General features: G+C 50.4%; 1 protein-coding gene and 1 long non-coding RNA gene across 3 annotated transcripts in view; one reads left to right on the top strand and one right to left on the bottom strand.

The window, feature by feature from the left end:
* Nucleotides 1–16,008, bottom strand: part of Gsn (gelsolin) — a 52,075-nt gene that overhangs the window by 23,554 nt on the left and 12,513 nt on the right. The window contains exons 1-2 of one of the 2 annotated variants that reach the window (XM_021156709.2): nucleotides 2,086–2,302; nucleotides 551–755 (exon numbers count right to left, since the gene is read on the bottom strand). In XM_021156709.2, coding sequence (XP_021012368.1) covers nucleotides 551–755; nucleotides 2,086–2,223 — 343 coding nt within the window. In that variant the 5' untranslated portion in view covers nucleotides 2,224–2,302. Of the gene's footprint in view, nucleotides 1–550; nucleotides 756–2,085; nucleotides 2,303–16,008 lie in introns of those variants that run through there. The other variant, XM_029471225.1, reaches the window with a different exon arrangement.
* On the top strand, nucleotides 8,470–13,668 carry LOC115029729. Its single transcript, XR_003835281.1, has 3 exons — nucleotides 8,470–8,564; nucleotides 9,480–9,626; nucleotides 12,457–13,668. It is a non-coding gene; the product is annotated as an uncharacterized LOC115029729 (long non-coding RNA).

Genomic DNA, 16,008 nt, shown 5'->3' with positions numbered 1-16,008 from the left:
GGTAGCATGAGACTGGCTTCTAGAAGGTAGTCTTGGCCCTCTGGGGAGGAGACATGCAGAGCCAACAGCTCTACTCTGACCTGGCTATAGAAATTGAGCTAGTCCCTCCCTGCTTTCCAAGAGCCTCAGTTACTCCATCTGTATAATAAGGAGACCTTAAAACAAACAGATCAGAGCCAGTGTTAAAGACTCTAGGCTCCTAGCTGGGAAGAGAAAATGAGGGAGTGATTGGAGCTGATCCAAGAAAGCACGGGGGTGGCGGTAGGGGGAGAGATGTAGGGTCTCCATGACATCTACAAAACTTGTTTGTCCTCTTGAGGAAGCATAGCGGTCAACATGACCATTCTATAGAAAAAAACACTGGTGAGCTGCAGAAGGGCAGATCACAGGTCAAGGGGCAGAACTGGGATCTGAACTTGTACAGGCTGGCTCTAGAGCGGTGTCACAGAAACCACTAACAAAGGCCTGGTGTAGAGAGCACTCAGTTCAGGTATATCCATGTAGTTGGGGGTCGGGGATGGGGTGGGGCTAAGCAGGAGCACTCCCTCACCCAGCCAATAGTGGAGGTCGTACTGCAGATTCCCGTTCCTCAGCTGCACAGTCTTTAGGATGACATAGGCGTCACCCGTGAAGAAGTCTCCATAGAGGTTGGGGGGCACAGGTACCAGGTCAAACTTCTCCACACGCCAGATCTGCAGGCCAGGCTCCTTCCCTGCCTTCAGGAATTCGGGGTGCTCCACCACCATAGTGCTGGGCTGCAGAGAGACAGGACAGAGCCTGAGCAGAAGTGTGGGTCTCAGCAAGGAGAGACCCCAGGCATGAGGGAGGGCAGGTTCCAGCACCAAGAGTGACTCACTTGAGCCTCGTGCTCTCCCTGTCCTAGAGGAGAATCAACCCCTTTCTGGGAGTTTCTGGCCAGGCCAGGCTGTCTCCCTTTCTGCCCTCCAAGTTGGTGATGTGACGGAGGAGGCAGAGAGCTCCCTCCCTTTTGGGGAGACAGCTAAGGCACAAAGAGGCAGGCTATCTTTCAGGGACCCCCATTTGGGAGACAACACAGAGGGATAGCCCTGGACTTCAAAGGCACTCTCTGCCTCTATGGATAGACACTCCCAGATAGCAGTGGCAAATCTCCCAGTCCCCCGGGACTCTGCATGCTCTCTTCCAGAACCTTTGTGGCTTAGGATGCATTATCCACCCCTACTCTGCAAATGGGGAAACAGAGGACCAAAGGGCAAGGGGCCTGATCCTAGGTCCCATGTTTGGTTTTGCTCCTTGGAAGGGGAAGGATCATCACAGCCCACTAAGGACTGGCTTAGTGGGCCCAAGTGGCCTCCTGAGCTGCCTGCCTCCTCCCTCCTGCCCCACCCTCAGCATCCCACCCACCAAATTTCCACATCTTGGAAAAGGGGGAAGGAATGGAGCCTGAAGTCTGCAGGGGGAACCTGTTAGGAGAAGGTTTGAGGGTGGGAAAGGCTGCCAAACATGCTCTGTAGTTGCCAATGGGACAGACGGTTAGGTTTGCGCCCAAGGAGGGATGTCAGCAGGTCACCTCAGACAGAGGAAGGTCTGGTTGGAACAAAAAAGCAGGCAGGAGAAGCGATTGGGGAGAAAAACTCAAGTAGTGGAGAGTAGAGAACAGAAAGGGCAAACAAGTGGGAGGGGTTGGGCAGGGGAGGAGACCACAGTCAGGGTAGAGAGGAGAGAATAAAATAACAGTCCTATCCAGAGGCTTTCAGAGGGGAAACTGAACGGGAGGGGACAGATACGACCAACAGCAAACGCAGAAGACTCTGAGAAAGACCAGCAAGAAGGGCAGTAGTTAGACGTGATAAAGGAGATGGGATCCAAATCAGTAGTGGGGAAAGATCCGGCCAAGGTGAGGTTAGCCTGCAGGGAAGGAAAGAGCTTTGGTCCCGGCCCCCGAACCCCGCCCCCAGGAGCCCCGAAGCAGCAAGACATACTTACAAAGCAACAAAACAGTTTTTCCATTCTACACCTGAATTACTCCCCTTTTCCTAGCGCTGTATCTGCAAGAACTTACAATAGACAATTACTCGGGGAGCCCCGGGGACCCCGGGCACTCACCCGCGCCTCAGACACCCGACTTTGGGGCGCCCTCTCTTGGGCCCTGCCCCGCGATGCCGTGGCTGCATGGGAAGGCGACAGTGCGCACAGCGCCAGGAGGAGCAGCGCGCAGAGCAGCGAAGAGCGGTACGGAGCCATGGCGACGGTGAGGACCCAGGCTGCGGCCGCGGACCCTTGGTCGCCCCAACCTTTAAGTAACCAGCCGTCCCATCCCGCCCTAGCTGAGGACCGCCCAGCAGGGAGGGCCTTGCGGCCCGCAGGGGAGGCGGGTATCTGTCCCGGATCTCTGAGACATCTGGGTTCCCTTCCCACGGGGACCGACCCGACTGGGTGCGGTCGCCCCTTGGACCCTAGTTTCCAATCAGAAGATCCGGCCTGTGGTCTGACATATAACAGATGCTAACTCAGTGAGAGAAGTTTTTCTGGGGCCCGTTCAATCCCCTTCTTATCGGTCCAATTAGCAGGTCCAACAAAAACTAAACAAAACAACAAAAAACACCTAGCATGAACTAACACGTTCATGGCGGTTTCCAACTCAAGTACTCTTTTTGGGTTCTTCTCCCCTTCCCCCAGTGACATTTTTTTTCTTTCTGTTTTGTTATTGTTATTTTGAGCAAATCTTAGTTTGTTGTACAAAGTTCTTGCCTGTTGACTGGTTGCCCCTGCCCAGGGCAACACTTGTATCCATCTCCTTTAGAGGATGACACCTCCATTTCCTTCTACAACCTTCCCCCCACCCCATTTCAGGCCCTCTCCTTCCCCCACTCCTCATCACTGGGAAATGTGGACCTAAGTTAGACTCCTAAGTACCACCTACTATGTCTCCTAGAGGTTGCAGAGGGTTAGATCAGGCCTGCTCAGATAGCCTGGTCTGCAGGAGGCAATGCATCCTGTCCCAGCTCCCTTGGGAGCCTACATAGCATGACTTCTATCTAACTTTGCTGGCTCCCTCCCCAGTTTCTTCCCACTTAAGGGGAAACAGTTCACAGCTAAGAGAACACAGAGAACAGCTGAGACTGAAGGTTATGGGGACTTCAGATGGCCTGGGTCTTGAAGGTAGCAGGGGAGTCTGAGAACATTTCCAAGGGAGGGAACAGCATATAGGCAGAGGGCAAGCAAACACAGGCCATGCCCAGTAAATAGCTAAGATCTGATTTACAGGGGGGCAAGGCAAGAAAGGTGAGTACCCCTAGAAATGGGATTTTATCAGGTGTTTGTAGAGGCCTTGAATTCTCTGGGCTCCATGGTCTAGGAAGCCTGTGTAGCCTACAGTGGGCTGCCCTGGGCACAACTCAGGGAGGTGATTAAAGCCCACACTGCTTGCAGAAACATTCCTGGAAGCATAAGCCATTTTCACCTCTCTAGATAGAAAGTAGATTGTGCATATTCAAGACACATAATACAACATTCCCTACAGAGCTGCTTGCAATGGACAAGGATATGCATTGAAGCATTGTTCGAAGAGAATTGGAAATGACCCAAATGCCCTGGGGACATAAGTGATGGGACTGTCACACAATGGACCACAAAGCAACCGTGAAAAGAAAAAAAAAAAAAGTCAGAGCCAGTTGTGCCTGGTAGCACATAGTAGGCACTCAGTAGGCACGGAGAGACCTCCAGGTGCCAGAAGCAAATTGCACAATGATGTCTCTTCCTTTCTATAAGGAAAGACTCTGCAGCTGATGCACAAACCCCTGCAAAGTCAGTAAACAATGCACTGAGACGTCACCTTGGACACTGCCGTGGCTTGGCTGCCCAGGCTGGAGAGAGTCCTCAGATCACTGTAATTGCCACAAGGAACCTTTCAGGATGGTGGGAAATTTTTAATACCACACCACGATGATGATCATACAACCAGTTCACGCCACAGAAAAATCACAGAACTGTGTGCTTCGGTGAGTGGACTGTGCATGCTACACGAGTTACATCCTGAGACACTTCCTAAAATAGCAGCTTAAAGCACAAGATCTAAAACATGACACAGATACATCCAGCTGGCCAGGGATGGTGCATACCTTTAACCCCAGTATTCCAGAGGCAGAAGCAGGCAGATCTCTGTGAGTTCAAAGCCAGTCTGCTCTATAAAGAGAGTTCCAGGACAGCTAGGGCTGCCCAGAGAAACCCTACCCCAAAAAAGCCAAAGAAAAGAAATTTATCCAATAGAGTTGATTGATTGATTGATTGATTGATTGATTGATTGATTGATTTAGAACTGTAGTCTAGAAAGACTGCTTTAAGAACATGCCTGAGGGGATACTTGCTCCTTGGCTGACTCAGGAAATGACCAGGAGCCTGAGCCAGCAGCTGGCCTGGCTACACAGCCCCCTCAGGAACAGGGAAGCAGTGTGGCCCCAGCTTACCCAGTTGGTGATTAACAGAAGGCCAGTATGGCTTGGCCTCGACCCCTGGGGTCAGTGACCACCAGCCCAGGCTCCCCCGCAGTTAATGATCACAAAGGTGGTGATCTTTGCTGACTATGTAGCTATGGAGTTTAGGCCATATTAACCAAGGCCCCACCCCTGCCTTTTAAGACCCTGAAGCCTAGAAACTCTCCAAGGCCTCAGTGAAGGAGACCCGGATGGGGCAGCGATAATCTGTTCCCTGCCTGGAAGAGGTTCATGAGTTCAAGAGAACAAGGAGTTTTAGAGAGGGTAAAAGGCAGGTATCCCCTGTTAGAGAAGGGTCTGCCACAGACGTCCTGGATGACTCTAGGCAACTCATTCTTTCTGGGTCTCGGTGTCCATACAAAAGATAAGCCTCAATACTCTTCAATCTAAGGCCCATTTCTGGACCCAGAGCATGGCTGCACCACCCTGCCCAGAACTTACTTGCTTCTATGCTTCGATGTCCCTATCTGCAAAATGGGGACAGTGGACCAGCTCACCTTGGCACGTCCTTCTGAATCAGACCACCTATGATCCCTGATGTAAGAAGGAGGTTCTGAAATCAGAACAGCATGTCACCTCACCTCTAGATCCAGTGAGTAATCAAGCCCCATAAGACCCCAAAGCCTAGAACATCTCACTATGCTGCACCGGGAGTGGAGACTATGATAGGGAAACCCTGTTTTACTCTGTTCCCTGCTTGGAAAAAGATGTATGAATTCAGGGGAGCAAGTAGATACACGTGCATAAGAAAGGAAAGCAGACCGATGGCAGGGAAACCAAGACTCGGGCCACTCGTGGGAAGGAAGCACTGCTGATATTCTAAACCTTGTCTGGGATTCCTGAACCCAATTATGTCTGGGAGACAGAAGCAAGAGCTCTGACCCCGCCTCACCTGGGGAGGGAGCAGCAGCCCAGCCCAGGAAAGGCTGTTGTTGCTAAACCAGTCCAAGCCTCTGCCAAGCAGGTAGCCAGACATCTCTAGAGCAGCAGGCCCTACAACATCTCCCAGGCTGGGGGGATGTCTATGTAGATCCTCAGGCCACAGCCACTGGGTGGAGAAAGACTGTGGTACCTCCATTCCAAGACACTCAGACCTGGGATGGCTGCTCTGACTTGAATGTAGCACTGTTTGCTGTCACTTCGACTGGTGTGGGTCCTGGTGTGGGTCTACAGGCTCTTTGCTGTGCCTCAGACACCCCCTTGATCTCCCATCTTGGCTGTGTGTGAGTCCCGCCCAGTGCCCCCTTATACACCAGGCAGCTCTTAGTATCTGACACAGGATGGATCAAGGGGCCCTTCCCTCCCCTGTGGTTGGATCCAGGGTCCCACAACCATCTCTTGACCCCTTCCTTCTATGATTAACTTCGAGTCAATCTGTGGGTCTCCGTGGGCCTCCTAGGGTGGCTACCAGATGAGATGCCTCACCCTCACCCTCCACCCTCGGCCTCAGTGTACAAAAGGCCTTGGCAGGCTGGGAAGACACCACCCTGTTCTGTTCCCTCACCCGAGACATTGCAGCTTTCTCTCTCTCTCTCTCTCTCTCTCTCTCTCTCTCTCTCTCTCTCTCTCTCTCTCTCTCTCCTTGTGTACTTTTAGCCCACTGCTGTTCTCTGGTCCCCCTGGGAGCACCCACCCTTCTGGCCTAGGATTTTGCCAATAGGGACAATGGTCAGTAAACAGAGAAGGCAGTTATGAAACCCAGTGGAAGCAAACAGGGCCAGCACAAGTTCTGGCAAGCCCCATGGACTTGAACGCACACAGGCCTCAGCACCTGTAACCAAGGCCTCAGTTTCCTCATTTTTAAAATGAAGAGGATGGTGTTAGGCTCGTGGAACAACAACGAAACCTAAGACCCGACATGCATTAACTCCCAAAGGTTTCCTAGCTGCTGCTCTCTGCTCTCAGAGGCCTGGGCTAAGCAAATCCATACCTACTGAATGGCAGGCTAGAGGTAAAACCCCAGGATGCAAATGGGACTTGGGCTCAGGTTGGGCTGTGCATTGTGGACTGGGTCAGTTCCCATTCTAAACCCCAGTCACTCATTTGTATACAGGGAACTATGGGGGGAAATAGAAGCAAGCCACAAGACTGCCAGTTGTAATGGTCACTAGCTTCTTGTCTCTTTGTAGATAACACCAAGCAGAAGACGATGTCTCCAGGCCATGGAGCCGTGTCCACACACTAGACTTAAACCTCAGGTCTGTGGACAACACCAGATCCAAGGCATGGGGCTCATGGAACAGAGTTCCCTGATATGGCCAGCTGGGCCTCTTGCCCTGGCGATGTTTATCCTGGGTGTGGACAGCTATTGGGAATCAGGCCAGTGGGGCTTGGTTGAATCTATCCCAGGGACTGAAGCCACTGACCCTCTCCCAGAGCCAACCCCACCTCACATTGTGAGCCAAGTCAGGACATTAAGAGGAGGCTTGGCCCTACTGCTTCTGGCCCTATTCCCTGGAAACAAGATTTGTCCTGTCTCAGAGCCCAGGGACTCTTCCACCAGGACTCACTGTAGCAATCAGTTTTCCCAATGCTGAGACAAACACTCTAGCCCTAGGAAACTTGGGACTTCAAAAGACTGAGCCCTAGCCCCTTAGTACACCCCTAAAACTCTGTGGTAACCCCTGGAGGAGCCCAGACACAAATGTATGTCAACAGCTGGACAAAGGGACTCACACACTGGCACAGTGACTTAAAGCAGGATCAGCAGGAAGCCTGGGTAGGGTGCAGATCTGTGCTGCAGACAGAAGGCAGGGTCTGTGATGCCCCAGCCAGAGCAGAAAGGAACAAAAAGATGTTGCTGGAAGCAGCTACTCCAAGGAAGGATTTGGGAAGCATTGCCACTAGCGAAAGCTATGGGTTAAACTGCCACTTAACTAGCTGAGTGGCTCTGAGCAAGTCATCTTGGCTCTCAGAGCCTCCATTTCCTTATCTGTAGGTAGGGATTATAATATCCTCTTCCCATGAAGGTGGTAAGAATTTAATAAGGGGAACAGGCATGAATGCTCAGCTGTTAAGAGAACATACCACTCTTGCAGAGGACCTCAGGTTGGTTTTCCAGCACCCATATCAAGTGGCTCACAACCACCTGTAACTCCTGCCCCAGAGGATCTGACACACCATTCTGGCCTCTACAGTTACCTGTACTTACATACCACACACACACACACACACAGAGAGAGAGAGAGAGAGAGAGAGAGAGAGAGAGAGAGAGAGAGAGAGAGAGAGATACACAGAGACACACATAGAGAAACAGACAGACAGACATACGTACACACAGACACACATATTCACAGATACAGGCACACACAGAGACATACACACACACATGGACACACAGACATATACACACAGACATTCATATACATAGAGGGGGCACACAAATAACTTTAAAATTAAAAGAGTAAATTGTAAGAGATTTTAGCCAGGTGAAACATGTTAGGGGCTTGGCATAGCTTGATGCAGATGAAGCCCCTGTGAAAAGGAAGCTGCTCTTTATGCTGGGTCAGTTGCTTGGGTGAGTTTCTATCTCTCTGGGTCTCAATGTTCATGTGTGTAAATTATAGGTAAAAAGGCCCTTCCCTGCCAAGCATGCTGGTGTGTACCTGTAATGCCAGCACCCAGGAGACAGAAGCAAGTTTGAGGCCAGCCTTGTTTACATAATAAGTTTCAGCTCACTCAGAACTGGTTAGCTAGCAAGACCAGATCTCAAAACAAACAACATGTGTGTGTGTGTGTGTGTGTGTGTTTAATGCTAGTGTAAAATGCAAATGAGACCACTAAAACAAAAGTTCCAAGGACTGGGTTTTTCATAAGATGAAATTTCCAAAACACTGGGTTAAAAAAGCAAGCATCTGAGAGACGACTGCACACCCACATCCATAGCTGTCCTGCCCGTCACAGCTAAAGCATGGAAGCCAACCAGCTGTTCATTAACTAATAAGAACACAATCAACCAAAATATTCCAACAGAGGAATAGTAACCTTTGTAAAGCTTGCAGCCTGCTCTAGGAATGGCCCTGGAGAACACTAAAGCAGTACAAAACAGCAAATACTGTGAGCCCACTTCCATGAAGTTCTGAGAAGAACCAGGTACAGTAAAATGACCATTGTAAAGGAAGGGAAATGTGTGGCTATTGTCCAGAGCAGGCAGAGCTTCAGTTTGATGAACCAGCCTGCCTCCATCTTTGGCTTTCTTCTATTGAAAGCCGTCTTATAGTAAAGACAAACTAGGTTCGTTCCTGTTTATGATTATACCCGTTTCTCAAGGATTGGGCTATAACAGTGACTACAAATGGTTCTGTACTGGCTGTCCCAGGAAATGGCAACAAATCATGTATTTGTTTCAAAAAGTTATTAAAATCTTGCAACCTTGTTGCAAGGGACTCAAAGACAAAGAAAGAGAAAAAGGTGAGCACTGCATGTGACCAAGTTGATTTGGAGGCTAAGTTTATTTGTCACCAGGATCCAAAGGTCTGGTGGACGCTCCTCAGGACATGACATATAGTGGTGTCAACCGGAGGGTGCCACATCCTCCTGCTAATGGTTCAATACACTCTTCAATACACAGTCTTTGTTTTAAAAGGTTGTTCTAACTACCGGATTATGACTATATTGTTACAATCACCTTGCAATCATGACTTTGTAGCAGGAGGTTGTTAGGACTAACCTGCTATGCTTGTATTCTGCTCCTGTAACTCCACATATTTTGCCCCCAAATCCCTCATTTGGAAACCCCCTACCTCTGACTATAAAAGCCCTGTTTTCCTCACATCCAATGCTGATCTCTTAGACCCTGCTTTTAGAGAGAGCAGCTCATGTACACAAATTAAGAAGCTTGCTTTAATTAATTTGGCCATGATGATTTGAGCCAGTGGTCTCTCTCCTTACATCTTTGGGAGTAATAAGTTCTGCAAGGTGGAGAGTCCTGGGTACACGCGGTGATGGTGAGTGTAACACAGACAATGTATTTAACATCATGGAACCATGTGTCTTTGATATTTTCAGTGCTGGGTCGTGTTACATCTACCCATGATAGATACATCTGCTCATTTTGAGGATCCAGTCAAGAGGAGTTATGTGACATGAGTGACCAGCCCTTCTCCAGGACTGTTCACAACTGTTCGGGACTCAAAGACAAAGAAAGAGAAAAAGGTGAGCACTGCATGTGACCAAGTTGATTTGGAGGCTAAGTTTATTTGTCACCAGGATCCAAAGGTCTGGTGGATGCTCCCCAGGACATGACATACAGTGGTGTCAACCGGAGGGTGCCACATCTTCCTGCTAATGGTTCAATACACTCTTCTACATTCCCACACCCTCCACAGCTAACCACCACCACAGTGTCCTTCCTCTGTGATGGGTTCTGGCCGCAGCTTGAGCCGATAGCCTGAATGGCACTCTGCAGCCTGCAGGCAGAGGTCCCAGAGAGGACCAAGGGGTAGGCTTGCTGAAGAGGGAGAAGATGATTGGGTCCAGGAACCCATGCCACGTCTCCATGAGCTCACACACGGCAGAGATGACAAGTGAAGGTTGAGTGACCTTCTGGCCAAGGAAGTACCAGGCCACGTTCAGGAAGGAAACTGCAGGAGCCCAGGGAACTGGGCACATGGTTCCTTTCTACAATGATCTTCTTTCCTTTGATATAAAATGGGGTGAAAGTGCCTACCCAGCTGGATGTCTGGTAGGACTGAAGAAGCCCCTGGCTCTGAATGTGCTACTTAACTGGTGCTTAGCAATTGTGATGTTCAAAGAAGGCCCTTACGCACCTGCAGCTCGCTTGCTCATACCATCCTTGACCCATCCTGAACCCATCCTGGACCTCCACTTAGTTTTTCACATTGAAACCAAAGGACAGCTGGAGGGTTCCAATCAGAGCCAGAGACTGGGCAGTGGCTAGTTCAGGGATATGTGGGTGTCTTGGAAAGGGCCTTTGCCTACTCCTAAAAAGCCAGCCTCGCTATCTACCTCCAATAACTCCATTCCTCTATGGATCTGGCCTTCTCTGTCCCCTCAAAAGAACACAGACCCTAACACTCCCCAGCTGAGTGAGAACTGGAAACTCAGCCCCTCTAAACTTCACTGTCCTTGGACATAGAATGACCAGACTATATCACAGATTTGCTACACATACTATTAATTAAAAATAAAATAGCAGAAAATCTCCATGAAGAGATGAAGGTCAGAGGCTAACAGGAAGCAGAGAAAAAGGATTCACGAGATCTCATGTTCATATGGTAATCACTGTTCCAGACCCTTCCATGGCCCCAGTGCAGATAGACAGGACTCCTAAGGCCATCCTCTAAGATCTGGTGCCCAGGAGCCTTAAGCATTAACACTGCCTCACCACCAGAACACCCTCTGCCATCTGACCTCAGCTCCCTGCCTACCACCTCCCAGAACCCAGGGACCTAGCTTTATTCTGGGCATGTGTGACCTTGGATCTGGCACTCCGGTTCAGAAGAGACAGAATAAACTGGTGCGTTCCGGGTACCAAGAGGGCTTGAGGAGCTCCTTCTATAACCCACAGCCTCCTCTTCTGCACCTCCCACAACAGCTGTTAGCAATTTGTTCATGGGCCCCAACAGCAGTGTAGCTGTCTCTCCCCAAAGGCCTGGAAAGCAGTCGCTCTCAAAGCCAGCCACGCAGCCAGGGAGCCAATCAGAAGAAGGATCTGGGGAGAGGAAAATTACCCGTGCTGGCCCTCACCAGTGCTGGCGAGACTGGCTTGGAAAGAGGGGAGCTGGGGGCCTGGCAGCTCTTCCTGAACAATGAACTTGGTCCCATGCCTTGACCCCTGTCTGAGCTAAAGGGATAGTGGGTGCACTTGGGGCCCCAGTACTCCTCTGGAACATGCCTACTCTTTGGCATCCAGAAACAGGAGGAGGAACAGGCAGGCCTTTGTACTGCCTGCTTGCTGAGCCCCAGATCCTACCATGACAGAGCCTGCTGGGGCCTAGGAACACACAAGAGCCAGAGCTCAAGTACCCAGCTCTTGGGACCATGCCTGTCCATCTTATATGTTGCACCACACCAGTGTCACATATACACCATGTGACTACATCGCACCCCAGGCCTTGTTTGTGTCCCTTAGGCTTCGTGGTAAGGTCTACTTTGTATGTGAATTCACACTTGCCTTCAGTCATGACTACTGACCTGCACACACTGCCATGCCCACTGCACTGTGGCTCAGCCCTGGGCAAGACATGCCACATCCTTGTTTTGGACTCATAAATGGTGTTCCTCGCCCCGGGGGCATATGTAGCCTAAGGGGCAGGGACAATGCAGTGTCACAGTTAAAACCATACCCACCAGCCTCTGTCACCACGTGACCTTGCCAAAGCAACTTCTGTCAGTGCCTCACCTTCTTCAGATCTAAAATGGAATGACAGCAACATTTCTCTGGCAGAATGGTGTAGATAAAAGCAGATAACGCAACGGTCTGCATCCCAGCACCTGACATACTAGGTAAGCACTCTGAAGTGTAGCCTGAGCCTGCGTGTGTGCCGTGCACTAGAATCCCATGTGCCCGCTGTCTGCTGCGAATGAGGCAACCCTAACAGCCTGCAAGAGGGCGTGGTTATCCCTCTTACTGAGAAGAAATCCTAGGTTCAGAGAAGGATGACAATTTGCACAGGGCCAGAAAGGAGAGGGGGCAGGAAGCTAGACACAGATGCTAATTAACTGTGGGCAGAGCACTAGAGGAGAGATTGTAGGGAGCACTGGAGGAGAGACTGTAAACACAAGGGATTTGGTGAGGGGAGGGGAGGTGATGAAAATGTTCTTTCCACTTGTGATGACTTATGCCTTTAACCCCAGCGCTCAGGAGGCAGAGGCAGGAGAATCTCTGTGAGTTCCAGGACAACCAGGTCTACAAATCCCCAAATTTGCTAAAAAAAAAAAATCATGTTTATGGAAATGGAAAAAATATATATATAAACAATATGTGCATTTTCTCTAGTCAGTTATGTAAAATATATTTTAGGGATGTTGTTTTGGAAACAAAAGCCCTAGTGTTTGGCTGGAGAAATCAACTTTCCATTGTCAGCAACTTGAGACCGGCCTGGAGCAGCTGTCAGCAGAGAGTGGCTGTGAACATGTCTGCAGACAAGGTGGGCCAGCACAATCCTTGGGGGAACGGGGTTTGGAAATTGTGCAAAGTCCCAAACCTAGCCCCAGCCTTGGACTGTATAGATCTGGGTGGGCCCAGGAACCCAATTCTAAGAATCAACCCCCAGTGGGAACCACTTGGTAAAAATCATAGTTGGGAAAACTGAGGCTAAGCAGGAGAAGGGGACCTGATGGGTCTCGTTAACCAAACAGCGGGACAGCTGGGACTAGCTGGTCCCCTTCCTGTTTTCTTCTCTCCTTTCCCTCTGCCTCCTTCCTAGGGCGGGCTGCTCCTGCCATCAGCTGTGACTCAGAGTTCTGAGTCATCATGTGGCACTACAGAAGGATCTTCTTAAGAAAAACAATCCCTTACACAAAACTCCCCTGTTCTTAGGAACAGGATAGGCCCCAAGGGCTGGGAGGAGGAGAGAGAAGAGTTGGGGCAGCGTGGGAAGCCAGGACTGCCCAGACCTGACTTGAGCAGAGCCCTACACAAGGAGCCTCAGTTCCTCACCTGCAAACAAGACTTCTACTGCACACAGATACTCAGCATGCAGTGGGCACCATGACAAGAACTCTGTGTGTGTGTGTGTGTGTGTGTGTGTGTGTGTGTGTGTGTGCATGTAGAGGCTAGAGATCTTAATTTGTGGGGAGGGGGCATGTTTTCTCCTTGAACTGGGAGCTCACATATTGACTCTAACAGTCTAAGCCAGCAAGTCCTAGGGGATCATCTCTCTGCTTTCCCTTCCCACCTCCCCTCTCCTCCCCTCCCCTCCCCTCGACTCTGGTTATAGAGATGCCAGGGAGCCAACAGGTGTGTGGGGCCAGCACTTTACCTTCCGAGCCATCTCCTCAGCTCCGTGATATGAGCCTCATAAGCACCATTTTTCTGAATCTTCACTAAAACTTACGGGTGCCATCACCCAGCTTCGTAGATAAGGAACCAGGCTCAGAGAACTTCAGCTGAAGACCCCACAGTTGGGAACCTCGAAGCAGAGTTTAAACCCAGGGCTACTTGATTTTTGAAGCCTGTTACTCTGTGTGTGTCTCTCTCCGTGTCTCCCTTCGTCTCTCTCTTTCTCTCTCTCTCTCTCCCTCTTCCTCTCTCTTACAAAGCACCTACTGGCTGCTCTTGCAGAGGACCTGAGTTCAGTTCCCAGCACTAAATGGCAGCTCACACCCATCATCTGTATGTAACTCCATTTGCAGGGGATGCAACGTCCTCTTGGGGTCTCCTCAGCACCAGACACACATACAGTGATGACGAGATGCAGGTGAAACACATAAAATAAAAATACATCTTTTTATTTATTTATTTTTAAGATTTATTTACTTGCATGAGTTCTGCCTGCCTATATCACTGTGTCACGTGCATGCATTGCTCTTGGAGGCCAGAAGAGGGCATCAGAACAGGCAGCGAACAGTTTGCTGGCTAAACTGGCTAACCTGCCTGCCCCGCCTGAGCATGCTGCAGAAAGCTCCCTCAAGTCCCTGCTACTTGCTATTCCTGTTAGGGCTTCTGTCCTCAGCCATGGCCGGGCAGGGCAGAAGGGAAAAGGCCTTTGACATAGGCCAGGCTAATCACACAGGCCTATAAATAGGACCCTGTGGCTTGGGCTGAAATAGCTGCGCCAGCCCCGACTCCACAGGCAGCAGAGTACAAACAGCCTAAGTCTCCTCTCCCACACAGTTAACTGAAACTTCTTCAGGAAGCCATTATTCACGCTCCTTGGAGGCAGCGGGTTGGAGCAAAGAGCCACACCTGCCTAGAGGGAATCCTGGACCTGGGCCTAGGCTCCTTTTTTTCTGCTTCTTATTTCCATTGCTTCTGCCTGGGACTCAGTTTCTAAAACTGTGACCTAGGGAGGTCAGTTGTCAGCTCTTGGGCCCTTCCAGCCAGGATGCTCTTGGTCTGCCTGTGGCACCCTCTGCTTTTCACACCTACTTCTTTGTACCCTGCCCCATCAACTTGGAAACTGTGTTTTATCCTCCCCCTCCTCCTCCTCCTCCTCCTCTTCCTCCTCCTCTTCATCATCATCATCATCATCTCAGTCCTGGGACCAATCCCAGGGCCCAGCCTACCCTAGGCAAGCATTCTTATTATCTGAGCTATATCCATAGCCTCTGTTGTTGTGTTGTTTGGGATTTTTGAGAACCTAGTCATCCTGAGTGCTGAGAGCCCAGGATGAAGAGTTGAACAAGTCCTGACCAGTTCCCCCATGCTTGGCCTTGGGCCAGACACCAGTGCTAAAGGCATTTCCAACCCCCATTTCCCCACCCTCAAATCTTCCTGGTGGCCTCTGTGAGCTCTGCTGGGAACATCTTGTTTCTGGTTCAGATTACAGACTTGTGGCCACAGAGAAGTCCCCAGTGGGCAACTTGTGACCTGGGCAGGGCCTTCACCAACGGTAAAACCAAGGCTCCCCAGCCGTTCCGTGTACTTAAACCAGACTTCTCGGCTTCTTCCCAGCCACCGTGCAGCCCTAGTTCATGGGTGCAGAAAGCCAAACTGAGAGGGACTGGGGCACCTTCGGGTTGGAGAGATAGTGACTCAGACTCTCTCACTCCTGAATCCAGAGCTGCAGAGATCTAACTCAAGTCAGCCTAGCTGGACAGTGGGGACAGAACCCAACAAGAACAAAGAACAGAGAAGACCAGGCTGGCTATTCGCTATTCCCCTCCCCATCTCATTTTGTGTGTATGTGTGTGTCTGTGTCTGAGTGTGTGTCTATGTATGTATGTATCTGTATAAATGTGTATGTGTGCATGTCTCTGTGTGCCAATATGTGTGTGTGTGTGTGTGTGTGTGTGTGTGTGTGTGTGTGTGTGTGTGGTGAAGGGAAGTGACAGGGCTTCACTGGTAACACACATTCTCTCCTACCAGCTCTCAGCATTGCCTGCTCTGACCCACCCTCCCCTTTGCCTTCCACCAATTGGCTGCTCTACAATCCCCTTGACAGCCAAGTAGTGACCCAGAAAATTGAAACTAACTTTCAAGGTCTCTCTAGACATCCCTGTCACCTCCTGCCACTCCCATCTCAGTCTCCACCCATGACTCACTTGTCCTCAGGCACAATGGGCTCCTCCAGGTGACCAGCCCTTTGCACATAATGCTCATCTCAGCCCAGCGCTAATCTCCGGGGCAGGAAAAGCTGACTGGCTCCCTGGGCGTCTTGGAAGGCAGCAAATGCCCCCTGGGTATCAGCCACCACTGACTCCTCATGGATTAGAGTGTCACTGTTCTTGCAGGATGGTACAGCTCACCTCTCTTTCCAGTACAGAAGTCGGCAAGGGCTGCCTCGGAAAGGGAGGGTGGGGCAAAGAGCCAAGAGAATCTTGGGAAAGCACTCATTTCCCAGGACTTCTCAACATAAGGCTTCACATGAGGAAGTACTGGGGCACTTCAGTGAGGAAAACCCTAAAGCAA

This window comes from Mus caroli, chromosome 2, assembly GCF_900094665.2.
Source record: "Mus caroli chromosome 2, CAROLI_EIJ_v1.1, whole genome shotgun sequence".
Classification (NCBI taxonomy): domain Eukaryota; kingdom Metazoa; phylum Chordata; class Mammalia; order Rodentia; family Muridae; genus Mus; species Mus caroli.
This window is presented reverse-complemented; position numbering and strand designations above follow the sequence as displayed.